This window comes from Malurus melanocephalus, unplaced genomic scaffold (genome assembly GCF_030028575.1).
Source record: "Malurus melanocephalus ecotype Western Australia unplaced genomic scaffold, MMel_1.1 scaffold_155, whole genome shotgun sequence".
NCBI classification, from domain to species: Eukaryota; Metazoa; Chordata; class Aves; order Passeriformes; family Maluridae; genus Malurus; species Malurus melanocephalus.
In genome coordinates, this window is record NW_026623387.1 from 123,886 (window position 1) to 139,319 (window position 15,434).

At 35.9% G+C, this 15,434-nt stretch overlaps 1 protein-coding gene across 4 annotated transcripts in view; it reads right to left on the reverse strand.

The window, feature by feature from the left end:
* UBR3 (ubiquitin protein ligase E3 component n-recognin 3) overlaps window positions 1-15,434 on the reverse strand; it is a 100,790-nt gene that overhangs the window by 75,968 nt on the left and 9,388 nt on the right. For 2 of the 4 annotated variants that reach the window (XM_057371687.1, XM_057371686.1), the window contains exons 2-8: window positions 12,494-12,633; window positions 11,950-12,108; window positions 10,796-10,939; window positions 10,129-10,178; window positions 7,493-7,559; window positions 5,263-5,466; window positions 3,622-3,752 (exon numbers count right to left, since the gene is read on the reverse strand). In XM_057371687.1, coding sequence (XP_057227670.1) covers window positions 3,622-3,752; window positions 5,263-5,466; window positions 7,493-7,559; window positions 10,129-10,178; window positions 10,796-10,939; window positions 11,950-12,108; window positions 12,494-12,633 — 895 coding nt within the window. The remainder of the gene's footprint in view (window positions 1-3,621; window positions 3,753-5,262; window positions 5,467-7,492; window positions 7,560-10,128; window positions 10,179-10,795; window positions 10,940-11,949; window positions 12,109-12,493; window positions 12,634-15,434) is intronic. The other 2 variants (XM_057371689.1, XM_057371688.1) reach the window with 1 other exon arrangement.

Genomic DNA, 15,434 nt, shown 5'->3' on the forward strand with positions numbered 1-15,434 from the left:
TATGCTTTATTTATATATTACTTCTTCATACTGTATTATGTTTAAATAGGATTTTTGGGTTCTGTRATGTAGAAACTACATGTTATTTGTTTTACCCGGCACGGTCAATTGAAGTTGACTGTAAAAACAAGGTATTTCTGTAAGGACAAATTTTGGACTATTTCTTATTTAGCTTATATCGACATGCATCAAATTTTTTTGTGCCTCACTCGTATACAATACTGAACTACTGAAAGTACTGTAAATTTGCACTCAATACAGTATAATGGTAGAGACTCCATAAAACACTTAAAGAGAGAAGCTTTACTTCTACGTTCACTTGTAAGTTAAACAAACAAATACAACCCTTTCCAATTATGAGAGGAAGAAAATAAACTCATTCCAGAAGTTAAAAAGCTGAAATACTGTGGCAAACTGCAGTCAGTACATAAATCAGCTAGGATAGGCCAAATCAGTCCATCCATGTACGCTTTCTTTYGGTGGCCAAACCTATATACACAACTAAGGAAAAATACAGAATGGAACAAGAATGCAATTTTTGTCATAATATGTTTACAAATACTCAGCTTCCAACCTTTTGCAAGAAAATGGTTCCTAAAACAGATATGCTTTCTGTATATCTAATTATCTTTACTGACTTACTCTCTATGATCTTGAGCAGCTTCTGTATTTCTAGCCTATGGCAAATAAAAGTTAATTTTTTTCAACTGGSTCTTGGTGACCACTCAACAATCCCAAACCTTTTTGGAGACAACCCCATGTTTCAGTTAGAAATCACATCTCCCATGTTTATATTCTCAATGCTAAGATGGAAGGTATTTCTGCCTGCTGAATGCTGCCCTAAAATTAGGGTTCCAATAGAAAAACTGTTCTACAGAATTTGTAGAGCAGCATATCCAGGTGAAGTCCTATTGCTGTAATAGGCGCCTCAAGGGTCACTTTGGGAGRTGCCTGACAAAGCATAGCATTTCTGGTATTTTTGTTTGTTGCTTCGTTATGTCTACCAGATACTTTTGYGTTTTTGTATTTCCAATATTCCAGATTTCAGCAAGGCTCTGCTCTTGGATGATTTAACRCTCTTCCATCATCTTCCTGTTCACTGCCAACACATTCTTTGCCTTCTTGGTCACATGAAGGTCTGTTTCTAAGGCCTTTTGCTTTTCCTCTTGTCCACATCATAACATCTTTAATTTCTTGGAAGCTTCAACAAATTTCTCTTCTGCTTTCTTTTTCTTCACTTGTAAGTCTTCCAAGCTTCAAATGTCAGAGAGTGCTGGAAGGGATGCCTCAAGCACAAATCTGTAAGGCAAAGACCACACTTTTTGTTGTGCTATCTCTTGCACATGCCAAAGTGGGGAGAGAGGGAAGAGCTAGTTAACCCAAGATTTTAGCCCACCCCTTTCAACACCTCTTTTCAGTACTGGGAATCCTAAAACAGAAGTTTGTTTTTCTATTWAAAAAAAAAAATCTGTGCAACTGAGATTGATATTGGCTCAGTGACTGCTATACAGAGCAATGATGGATTCTAATATGTTTATGCYGGAGGTCAGAGATTTCAACAATTTCAAAGCACACACAGATAGCCAGCTCTGTGATCTGTGTCTGGCAAGCTCCCTCAGTTTATCAGAAATCCAACCTAGCAGAATTGTGCTGATTTAATGAGCTAAATTGCCTCATGAAGAATCYTATAAACTGCACAACAGCAGACACAGAAAAAATTAGTAGAGTACACGTAGGGTAGCTGGGATGACAGAAAGTAACAGAAAGCTGAGATCCCTTGAAACAGTTTATATSCCTAGAGGTATTCCTGTTGTTTGAGAATGCAATTTGATTAATCAGCATACAAGTTTTTCTTTCAAAAAAGCTAAATGGAAGCATATATGATAAAACATTCTTCTAATTMATCCCAAAATGCTATGTTCTCTCTTTTACATGTAAAAGGCAGAGGCTCTTCTTGCAAATTAACCACAGACCTCAGAAACATGTTTTAAAATTCATGCAGCATTAACACAGTTTTGCAACAAAGCACAGGTATCTCRCAAAAAAATACCTGTGTTACTGCCTCCCTAGTACTGCTGTGTGATACATTTCCTGCTCCGTTTCCTTACTACTTAAAAATGCCATTTAGACAACCACAGCAGTTAAACACAGATTCTAAAAAAATTTCAAATACTTGGTATTTGTGCTTCTAATAAAGCTTTAACATTGGAATCAACTGTTTTAATGAAGCACAATATGTAATTGCTAACAAAAAACACAAACCAACCAATGAAAAGTTTTAAAAAACCTTTCAATTTGAGCATGCAATATTAGCAGGCAGAAAATGGACTATTCCAGTTAAAGGTGGCAATCAGTAGCGAGACCAAATACACAGAGATCTCCATTCTGATGAATACAACTAAGAAAGTCACTGAAGACTGTAGCTCATTGCCAAAAAAGAAAGAGCCCACAATCATTAAAAGCTGTTGTTATTACATGGTACAGTAAAAAGGGAAGCAAAGCAACACTTACCAGATTCTTCTGCATGCTGATAGCAGCTGTCTCTTTTTACAGGCAGGGATTTAGCTGGCAATGGATCAAGTGAACTGGATGTCCWTGTGGGTGTCCAAATATCAAGAAGAAGTCAAGCTTCATGGCAATGGATCAGCAGTTAAGACCAAGACRAATCTATGCTGGTATCCCAAATCAAAATGGTGTCTTGACATGGACACAGTAGTGTTGAAGGCCCAAATCTTATCTTTTTCTTCCTTGCAAGTTATCTTCATGTCCTTTTTTTTTTGATACAGCAAGGTTTTAAGGGGGCACAAATACAGGGTCGTACCACTATAAACAGACATTTTGGAAGAAATCTGCATGCCTGAACTTCAGAATTTCTTGATCTTTGCCTCCCAGCAGGGATTGAGAAGTTTCAAAATATTTGCATGGCTCAAGGGTATTACATGATCAGAGCAAAATGTTAAGCCTGATTGCTATGTATACCAGGTCTTGGGACCATGTGGAGCAAACAACCAAACCTGGCTGCACACCAAGATTTAAAACAGGAAGATGACATCCAGTCTCCACAACTCCAGGCCAGGAGATACATGGTATGGACAACTGCAAAACTCTGTAAGGAAGCACCTGGAAGGCTGCCAAAATCACCTAGGGCATAGCTGCAGCAAGAACACTCACACTGTAAAGGCCTGTAAGGAGAAACTACTGCCTACYACAATCATTGAAACAGGAATGAAGTCAATGCAATTATTCAGTTGTCATACCACACTACAGAGTCATACAGTGCCAATTCATATGTCTTCAGTGATAAAAAACAATTTACAAAGTAAAATAAAATTAAACAAAATTCAACACATGCAAATATGCACTAACAGACAAAAAGGAAAACAAACCATGAAATCAAAATTAATAGTGCTGCTTCAGAATTACTGTTTTGTTCATATTGCTTTTCAAATACTAAACACTTTAGAACTTCTAACAAAATACKCAAAACAAGGTAAAACACCTGCATTATTTTACAGTGTATTTTTCAAACATAACCATATATGGTCTCATGCAAGGCATAATACACACTAAGAATATGAATAAGAAAAGATACTTAGGTTTGAATGAAGTAAGGCCAAGTACCTTATAATCTTGATCTGGTAGCATGTTGAGTAAGAAAGTCACCATCTTCTGTGGAAACTCGTATTTTATTGTCCAAAATAATAATTCTTCTAGAAAACATTTATGCTTCAAAACATCCATGATAGACTGATCTGCATAAAAGGTTGAAGCAGAGCATGTGTAACATAATAGCTATTAAAACTAAGAACAACGATAGTGCAGTTGCACTCATATAAAAATGCAGGAACAAAAATTTAAGAACATCTTAGTGCATTCTATAAATAACTTTTAAACAATGGAAAAATGAACATCACCAACACTGCAGTGTCAGAGTCTGCAACTATAAAAAGGACCTCCCAGATAAGCAGTGAAAGTTTTCAGTACAATTCTACCACAGAGTCCAATCTTCATTGATTGCACTGAACCATATTACCTCACTGAAATAGCTGCACTGATTATAATGCATCACAGCAAATTGCACGATATTTACACAACCACTTAATCAAGGGAAACAATGTAGACTATCACTTAACTGAAACTAAAATATCAAAACAATAAAATGCAATTTATGATTAAGTGATGAGTTCTACCACCTAAGAACACTTAACTAAGCTCTAAATAAAATAWATAGAAGCAATAATGTATCCATTAYTCTGATTTTTGAAGCAATATGTGCATGATTGACCARCCACTAAGTTGGYTGTTTGTTGGGGGTTTTTAATACAGAAAKTACCATAATCAGATAATCAGGCACTAGCTTTTGATGGCAGCAGGAGAGACAGTCTCGTMCTTCCCTTTTCAGCTTGTGTCCATTCACTCTGCCCCTTTACTCATGCCAACAGTAGATTCCTGTGGGGGACCTACATAGGAATCGAGTCCAGGACTGTTCCATTTTGTCAGCTATGTTTTCAAGCAGATCAGTTTCCTGATYGCAAAGGTGCAAACTGACCTTTGCTAGAATAAACTAGTCATGAAATTATCACCTCATGGAGCATAAACCTTATTAACTGTTTTTAAAAATAATAAAATAGAAAGACTCTTCATCTTCATAAAGTGGTTGATTATTTATGCTTTAAAACTATAACAGATGGTGTTAATTTCATTAACATATAAAGACTAAAGAAGAAAATAATAATACTACTATTTCTCTATATCTAAAAATCAACTGCACCTGAGGATATGCAACTACACAAAATCACATACTCCAACAGGAGTGTATGAAGTGCTCCCACCGGCACACATTTACACTTAACATCCTCTGGCTTTGAAGACTCACATCTTCACTCAAGTGTGACAGCTTTACACACTGCAGTGGATAGCTTTGTGCCTAATCTAAGCAAAATAAGTCTTTGTGCTCTTCCTAAGCAGGAATTACCTCCATTTTCCATCATTACCAAATGTCAGAGGTCCCAGGGCAAGTAACCAATTGGCCCAGATTTAAATTTGAGGGCTTTCCTCAAGATTCTAGCACGCCACAAAAAGGCAAAAATATGTTTTAATCAATGTATTATACAAGCATTGATGTAACATTACTTTCACAGAATAATGAAAGATGCTAAARTATTATAATATTTTGTAATACTAATATTACAATATTTTGTAAYGTATTGGACACCACCTACTCAACTAACATATGATGCTCATTTACATTCTTTTCCTCACCTCTTGTTATGAAATTGCATGTCTGATTTGACTGCCAATGAAAGCTTGGTAACCATGCAAAACTGAAGTCCTCTTTCCGCAGAACAGAGAGCACAAACGCAGGTACATGGCAAATGCTTCTGAGTGAGAACACCAGGCATGYAGACAAGTGACACAACACCGTATCTGTTGCTGATGTGCAGCTTTCTCTGACACACGTCACAGCTGAACAGTGCATATCCAACACTTTATGCAGCAGTTTCAGGCAGGGACAGAACAATACATATCCACTAACCCCTGCTATATAMTTTAAGAATGTAGAATGCCCTTACCGAACTTGGAAAATTAGTCAAGAACACTGGGACTAATGTTCCCACTGCTCAAAAGCATAATCTGGCCTTGATGCTAGATTTTAAACAGTGCCTATGKGTTTATRATTGTCTTAARCATCTGGTATTTCAGATGGATGCAGGATGAGGTTTTAAAACAGTAAAAAAAAAACTCAGTACTCAGTCCCACACCTGTGTCAGTGAACCTCATCATAAAAACTGTACTTTCTTTAAAGAAACATTTTATTCTTTCTTAGTGCYACAAAACACCTCATGGAGTGTTGTAAATATCTCTCTGCAATATGAGACTTAGCATTCCAAGATATCCCCAGTATATAAATAACCCCGCATGAAGACAGTGCCACTGAGGAGCTAGGATGGGAAAGGGAGTCTGCTTACATGGAGAAAAGGTAAATCTGTTTTTATTCAATACTCAGTTTTCTAAAATTTTCTTTTCATACTCTTATTTTATACCCTTTTGGACATAAAATATGAATACTGAAAACTTCAGAAAACTATCTGATATTTAATAAAAACAGATACTTACCCTTCCCCCAYTGGCAGACTCCCTCCTCTGGGGCAGATATTAGGAGCTACCAACATCATGAGCACAGTCCATGTTGGGATGCCTCAGAGGGGGAAGACTACAATCCTGGGGGAAAATGAAATGTTGAATTCAAGTATCACTTTTCCTGAAATGCCACTGCTGATACTGGTTTTCTGATCAGACAGCTTCTAAATCTGGGTTTCCTCTCTCCCTCTTTCCCTAATTAGTTAYTATGCAACACAACAACAGCAATTTTTTCTTGGGTTACCTGACTAACTCATCTTTCAGACAAGCTAACAGCCTCTTAAATCCATGWAAAAGAACTTTGCTTGGATGTCTTTACATTTCTCCAAAATTACTGCCTCTTCCACATTATTATTCCCTGGCACAATCTTTAAGATCACACAATTTTTAAGATCATCTTTAAATAACTCTGTTGCCAAAACATTTAGTTCTCTGCTTTTTCAGCTTCTTCTTTTTCCTTCAATCTGAAAACACTAGAAACAATCACACGTTGCCACACTCCTCACAACATCATAYTATTTTATTAATTCATGAACCTCTGTATTTAAAACTCAAGCTCCAAACCTTCACTTCAGAGACCTYCCAGAAACTTTATTCCAACTTTCACCACAATTCTACAACCCAAATATTATTTTCTCAAGTCTTGCTATTTCAGTCTCCACATACTCATACTAAAAAACCACAACCAAAAAGGTATCATTTAAGTATTATTAAACASTTTTTAGTGCAAAAACAGATCAAGCACAAGATAGAACTACCTTCACTCCAGCCTATGGTTATTCTTCAATTAAAACTTGCAYTGACCTCAATGTCAGTGCTGCTCATGTTGGACTAGAAATTGCCCAAGTGACTGACATGAAGTTGGAAAAACAATGGAGTGGTTTCAAGGGAGACCTCATTCAAGCATTTTATATTAAACATTACCAAAACAGTACAGAAAGACCAACCAGAACCAGAGAGAACCATTCATGGCTGAAAACATAATCATAATGTCTGGTGGCACAATCAAAAAAATTTGTTAAGAAAGAATTCATCAAAACACTTGTTTAGTAAAGCGACACTGCAGCCTTGCTAGCMACACAAAGAAAACTGAATGAATTTTTGGAGGTTAGCTTACAACACAGAGGTGACAAAATGGTCAGAGTCCCAGACAGTGGCACTTACTCAAGGGAAATCTACGTTGCCAATCACCACAATTTCACTAGCTATTCTATTTTAGACTTYGCTGTGTTTAATACCTGTCACATACAGCACTACAGTGCTCAGGAAGGGAACTGGGTATCCCTGGATATTTTTAAGACAGACAAAAAGCAAACATGATAAACTGAGATCAGTACTTCATTATAAATACCTTTGGTGGTGCTGCTTAGTTTCACCCTCTTGCGCTTTCCCACACCTTGGCCACCATCCTGGTCCTCCTGGGGTAGGGGAAGAGTTTTAAAAATTGATAATCGTATACTTAGAATCTTATTGCCAAGAGATGGTATGCTCTCAAAATTCTGGTTTAACTACCAAACTAAAACAGAGAAGCCTTCAATATATTCTTACAAGAAAAACACTTCTACTGCTTATAGAAATGACGTACTGTATGCAACTCTTTAGAGAAAAACATCATTTTTTAAAYTGCCTCTTTTCCCCCCTACAGGCAACATTATCATCCGCATTTATTCCATTAGTTAAGATTACTTGCTCTGATTTCTAAAATTGCTTTCTACAAAATAGTTTAACACTACAAAATTTCTAACATTTGCACATTAAGGTTTTACCTTATCCACTTGCAGGGTTTGTAGGGTTTTGTTTCAGAGAAAATATGAGCCAACATATTGTATATCCAAGTTTGCAACATGGACAATTAGCTATGTATTTTCTAATCCATATAAAYTTCTGATGCAAGAACAAAGTATTTTTGACACCTATAAGAGGTCAATTCTAACTGCTTGCACCCTACAAAATAATGGAACCATTTTACACAGGCACTTGCYATCTGAAGCTTTCAAGGCACTCCACAAACTAAACAGCAAAAGTTCCAAAATGTAATACAAGTTAAAAACAGCACCACTACACTTCACAAAATCTAACACTGCATGTTAAAAAAGAATGTGACATGACAGGATTATATTAAATGTTGCGTGGATCTTACTAACACAGGTAATCCTAATGAAACTAGAAATAAAGATTCTTAATGAAGCTAGTAAAATGAGACATAATTAAAGCACATATCTACTGTTAAAAGTAAGTAATCAATATCCTTCTCCCCTAAACAAATGCCATGTTTTACTTGCAAACTTCAYTGGAGTAATACAGAACTTGAATCTCAAGAAGTTACTATCCCTTCACGAGGAAGAAGGTTGTTCATACTTCATATCTAAGGATATCTAAGGACCAAAAGTATGGTGTAAATGYAAGGTCTGATTTTTCCTATGCTTTCACTACCTCCCTCTGAAAATTCACTTTAAGATAGACACATTTGAACTCTTAGGTGTCCTATGGTCTTTGTGAACAGAGAGTTCTTTGGTACTTCAATCAGGCATGAGTCACTAASTTTTCAGGATGTTGCTACTGCCCAGTCCTCAGAGGGGCCAAGTATTCTCAAGAAAAAATCAGACTTGCTGGGATATTACTATGAACTGCAGGACTCTGCAACTTAAGTCTCAGCATCAGTGAAGAAAGTTATTTTTTTATTTTATAATCTTCTTAATCACAGYCTGCTTGACAAATACCAATTACTGAAAAGGAAGTCCACTCCTTTCATCCAAAAGTAAAAACAGACTGTGCAGGTGGCAAGCTGAAATGCATATTAGAAAAWTAATGTTCCTCTCCTCTGTACTTCCATGTGAGTTACAAGGGACATGTACAGTTAGTTTTTAATACCTTATTATACTGTCATAGGGCAGAATAAAACTATGCTACATTTAAGAAATGTGGCAAGAGTACACTTTTAACTGGATTTTCTTCCTGTGGTATTTAAAATGAATCTAGAAAGGTTAATAATGCTCTTTCATACCGAGATCTAATGGTAGCATTGTTTCATAGACGGAGCACTAGATTACAAAATTTACATGGACTACAGATCAGAGCAGTACTTCTGCAGGGAGCTAAACAGCTTGAAAAGTTTTGTATAGTTCAGTATTTAGTTTTACTTCTACAACAGTAGATTGTTCTAAGCAAAAAATAAATCTGAAGGATGGCTGTTATTTCTCTCATGTTGTCCTCTAAGCAACAGGAGAGGAAAGGCTCTAAACCTRTCCTATTTAATAAGATTTCATGTCTCAAGCAATCAAATAAAACACARTCCATGTGTTTTATGACACACTGAGGAATAAATGTTTTTATATTGGGTCTCTTTACATTATTTGAAGTTTGTTATGTTACTCTACCAAAATGTCTGCTAAGGCTTGCTAGTTGAATTCAGGTTTTAAATAGTTGAGRAAAAAAATATGAGAATAAATTGATAAAGTTACTCTACCAGAATTTAAMTTTCCTCATTACATTCCACTTAKTCATTAAGGCTMAACCTAAATTGAAATTCTTTTCYTTTTACTCCCACTCAWYRTRTTWGGTAAGTAAGGTCAAGTCTACACATGGGAATTTATCTACAGAGAAATTCTCATTGTTGCTATCACCAGTTCAGCTGGATTCCCAAGTACCAAAAACTGTTAACCCCACTCACAGCATTACATGCTCCAAGTTTGCTTTAATGAAGCCAAATTTGCCTGACAGTGATTTTTGGAATACCTACACAGGTTTCTTCTACATTACATATACAAATTAAACTGAAACAGTATTAGCAAAAATCAGGATTTCTCAAGAGGTCCTTAGTAAATCAAAGGCAAGAGATCTATTCCTTTACACTCTSTTATTCCTCATTACCAAAATGGGGATAATGTAGGACAGACAGAAGACTTAAGATGAGGGGGATCTGTCTGCAAGCATTCTCTCCCTTCAGTATTCTGTTGCAGTTCATGACAGTCTTTAAAAAAGTCTCACCTCATCTGAAGAATCTCCTTGTCCTGATGTTGCCGTAGCCCCTGCTAAACCTTTTGAAATAAAAAAGTTCAGAGATTCCTTTCGTAAGTCTTATACTGAAAATGYTGTATTTTAAGATATTTAACGAGCCAGTATGAAATGGAACACTACATTCACTTTCTTTAAAAGATACWTAGCAGTGGACTGAGAAGTTCGAGTAACATTTCCAAGCAACACAAAATCAGGGATTTGCAAGTACGTTCCATAACAGAACTTCAATGCAAGGTGCTAACCAAGAAGCGTTCTTTCAGAAACTAAAAAAAAGCCTCTGATGGACTTAAACAACTAAAAAAAAAAAGAAAAATTCACAGAACCTTTATACAAATAGGTGCTGTGGATTGATAATCACTTCATTGCAGTGACAAAATTCCACTACGAGCAATTTCATCTTGCCTACTCAAATTCCACTAATGTTATGGCTGAAAAGATAGTGCTTAGCATATTAGCAACAAGAAGTTAACATATTTAGCTTAGTTGATTGAAGCGAGAGTCCTGTAATTTGGTAATGCAATAAATAACAACTAATTCCCTAAGTTTCATTAAGATTARCATTTTTTAAAAATAAAGCTAAAGAACATTTTATATAAAACCCATCAAGTCTTCTCTTAAAGTATTTTTCTACACAAACCTTGAACAGACAATGTGCTTGTTCCCGCTCCTTGYTCCTGCATACCACACGCAATTTTATCTTCAGGAAATGCCAGTCCAGAGCCTTTCAAAGCAATTAGGTACTTTTCRTGACTTTTCTTTGCACATGCATTCTCTCCAACACCTTGAATACATACATAAGAAAGCATTAAAGCACAAAAGCAGATCCTTGATTCATATACTTCCCACTCCATGCAAGCAATCTAAAAACRACCCACAATGTTTTGATTCAGTAACACACATTCTCCATTCCAAGAGTTCAGATAAGCATGTCTTACCTTCCATTCYCTTTCCATATTTCTATATCAGGAAATCCATCATAATAGGAAAAGAGAACTAATTAAATTACTCCCATTCAAATATTGTAACAAGAGAGAAAAAGGAAGGAAAGAATAAAGAGAACTGCTCCTGAGGCAGCTTTACTATTTCTCCTTTCAAATAAAGATTTGGAGATTGCCTGTTCAACTAGCTGCTGCCCAAGCCAGACATGGCAACTTAAGACTAATTAATATTTGTTCCAYAGCTATGCACAGAACTCTTAATCACAAGAAAATAAAATGGAGTTAATTTATACTAGGGGGTTGGGGTTACTTGTGACTGGCCAACATTTCCAGAGTCGTGATTTGGTACAGGATGCAACAGATAATGAAGCAGGAGGTAATGTTTAAGAATAAAAGATCAAAAAGGCTTTGCACAGATATGCAGGACAGACAACAGCCTTTTTCCCATTCAGGTCTCCTCCAACAACCTCTGTGAGAGCCGATCCCAAAATAATTCAGACATATTCTACTCTAAATAACCTTGACCTGCCTAATTTGGAAGTACTAAGCTACCATAATCACATCACTTTGAAGAGAATGCATTTCTTATAAAAATTTCCTGAAAGGATGTTTCTTTATATATTTATTTGGGGCACATATCACATGTTTACTCTTACAGGTCTTAAAAACAAATCCTTCTAGTCACTCCTGAAGCTCACCCTCCTACCAACAAAATATCCTTTAAAATATGCTTTTTTTTCTGTGTTCTGAGACAACAAATAAAAACATGCAGAAACTGAAGTTATAAGCAAAATTCATTCCATTAATTCTTCACAGTTTGAAGATTTAATTATTAGAAATGACACAAACATACCAGAGCTAAGATCTTTGTAGAACTGTTGGCTAGTTAAAACCTGGGTAAGAACTGATCTCATTGCACCTCCCATTTTGGTCAAGTCTTCTAGAAAGGAAACGTGAGGCTCCAAAACCTGGAGGATTTTATGAAGGTCTTTCTCTGACGGCAGATCAAGMGCTGAAAACCACATAAGAAGAACTTTTGGTCTAAATGTAATGTAATTTGGCCAAGGCTGTCACAAGCAGAACAGTTATTACCACCACAAATGAAAATAATTTATAYATTCATAATGTTCTAAAATTCACACATACAAATTTCAAACTATACCTAACTTCATTTTCTGGAAGAGCTCAGCACAATGTTAGGTAACCCTAAAAACAYATTTAAGCTCCCCAGCATGTAAAAAATCACTTAGCCAGGCTGTAATTTTGTTAGCAAGAAGGGTACAAAATACAATGATATAAACTACACATAGCATTCATGTACWGTATCTTCACAGACTGCAAAGCAAGAGATAACAGCATGATAAGATATGCTAGATACACACAAATTTGAAACATACCAGGCTCATTGTATCCCTCTCTTAAGTGCTGAATCAGACTAAAGATGAACTGTGGAAGAACTAATTCTGACATCATCAACAAGTCTTTCGGGACACATGGAACATTGGAATTTGATTTAATCCGATGTCTTTTACAAAACCTATAAAACAGATGAGAAAAATGTTAGCCAAGTWCAGATCAACAGTGTTAACATATACTAAGAAAAACATTACTTTTTCTACTTTTCAGAAAGTATATGCTTTTACACTGAAGGGGTATAGAAATGGTATTGTGAAATTCCAACTTATGTTCAAGCCCATTCTGATTCTGAGGCCAGAAAACTAKAAAGGTGCCAATTCTTTTTCTGCTGCTCAAAGTCCACATATCTAAMATCCCACTTCTTCCCATACATATCAGAAGTATCTTCCATTGAACAAATAGAAGATCAGTGACTACCCTTTCTGTGACATAATCATGGCTGGACTGATTTTTCAAGTTCTCACTGAGATAATGACTTTAAAAAATGTCTTTTGACAATAAAAACAACTTTAAAAGGAGTAAAATTTAGCAGGATCAGAGTGTATTTCAAATGTACAGCAACTAAGACTTACAAAATCTGCACAAAATTGTTTCATTTAAAAAGAAAAGCAAACATTTACTCTTTGGAAAATTCCTGCATGGTAGTAGCTGAGGCTTGGCTAATGCAGAGTGACATGATGTTGAGCCAAACCCCATTAGAGCAGACAGAATGATTTCCCACTCACTTAACATGAGCCTGACTCAAGAKACACTGAATACTTTTCAGCTCCCAAGCTATTTTTAGAAAGGACATTTACCAACATCAAAGAGTTATTTACCCACGTCAAAAATGACACTAAACAAARAAGAGCCTAAAAATACATCACACAAGAATAAACTTTACTGGAAAGATTCACCAGATTTTACCAATAATTTTGCAACACAAAAATTCATAAAAAAATACTGCTTGAATAGCAAAACTGTTTTCCAAATTTATGCCATAGTTTCCAGAAGCAGCCTGTTACTTTCTAAAACTTAAGCCTTTCTTCTTTGAGGACCATTAAGAATCGCCCTCAAGAGAAGAAGGAAACAGAAGAAAGCCACAAAGCAAGTATATGAATCAAGAAAAAAAAGGCAAAAACAAAAAAAGAGAATACAATTAAAATGGCAACTCACAAAAATGGCTAGCAAATTCACAGAATTAAAGAGGTTCTCCTTTGCTTTTACACATTACAAACTACACTTTTTATTAAGAAAAGGTATAGAATGACAGCACTAGTCAGTCAATTTGCAGTTTGTATATACAACCAATATATCCCTGGGAGGAAAAGGGCCTGACAGAAAGAGCTCAGTGATGACTGACAACTTTCTRTTAATTTATGTCCAAATAAATATTGTTCACTTTTGCCTTCCACTTTTGATATTACATTCACAGAAGTTATGAAAARTCATTCCATGTTCCTTGTTTATGTATGGATAAACAGCACAATTTGCAACCACRGGGAAATCAAAGGGGCTTGTAAAAGTCATTCAAATTTTCCTCTCTGGTCATCCACTTTTATCTTTTCCACATACAGAAATCTGAGCTTCTGTAAATCACAAATGTGGCTTCATATATGCTGAAATATGGTATTTCATATTTTAAAAGAAATTGGTTTCCTTTTCACCATTCTCCTTAATAAAATGAGATCAAAGGTAAATAAAAACCTAAAAGACACAGAAGGAAGGAATTATTATGCAATGTATTCTAAAATCTTTTACAGCATTCCCCCTATATATTTTGCATGCTGTCAAAAGATATTTTCACTGATTATGATCACAAGCCAAGGAAGCACTGTAACAAAGAACACAGATAATTTGGAATCCCAGGGTCTGCTGAGCACAAGACTTCCTTCCACAGAGAATAAGCTCTGCTGCCCAGGAAGGCCTTGTCAACATGCCAGTTCTGAACCCATTGTGACAGAATCATAAAATGAGTTAGAAGGGACCCAAAWGGATCATCAAGTCCATCTCTTAAGTGAATGGCACATATGGGAACCAAACCCATGATGTTGGCATTACTAACATCATGCTCTAACCAACTGTGCTAATCTCAGGGTCGTGGATTAATGATCCCAAATTTTACATACCCTGAAAATGAAAGTTATGAGTATGTGTTCTCCTGAGATTCTCAAAAAAGCACTACTGAATTATAAACAGTGCTATTATTGCTATATTAATACAGATCCTGGAAGACCAATAAAGAACCCAAATTCGATTCCTTGTAAGAAAAAGTTCTTTCCTTGTCACATGGACAAACCAGAGCAGGTTCAAACAGCAAACAATTTCTATATACCAGGCCCTGAACATTAAAGTAGGAATACCAATGTAATATTACAATAGGCACCATACTCTGTATTTACGGTTCAAAGGCTACAGTATTAAAGTAATGTCTCAAATTAGCTACTGTCTTTACAGAGTGTTATACAATTTTTATATAAATGTTAACAAAAATGACAAACAATGACTTGGAAGGTCTTCAGAGTTAAGACAACAGCCGTTTTAACTAAAGAAGACTGAAACCCAAGCTGTGTGAAGGAAGAAAAAAGCTGAGACTTCTAATGCAGGTTAAAAGAGATACCTGGACAAACTCCTCAATGGGCTACACCGTCACTGGACACAGCAGCCAAAGCTATTCCATAATCAGTTCCTTCTTTACTACTGAAAGAACTTCCTTACCACAGCATCAGCTAAAGAACAGTACATCTACATAAACATACATTTCAAAATGCTTCTGAGACTATCAAAATAGACTTTAATAGGCAACAAAAAGGAACATTTCCTAGATCACTCCTGGTACAATAAAGCCTCAGAAATCCACCGCTTGCAGCAGCTGGGAATTTCTAATGGGGAGCAATAAAATGTGGATATAATCTACGTAATAAATGCATTTTTTCTGAAGAA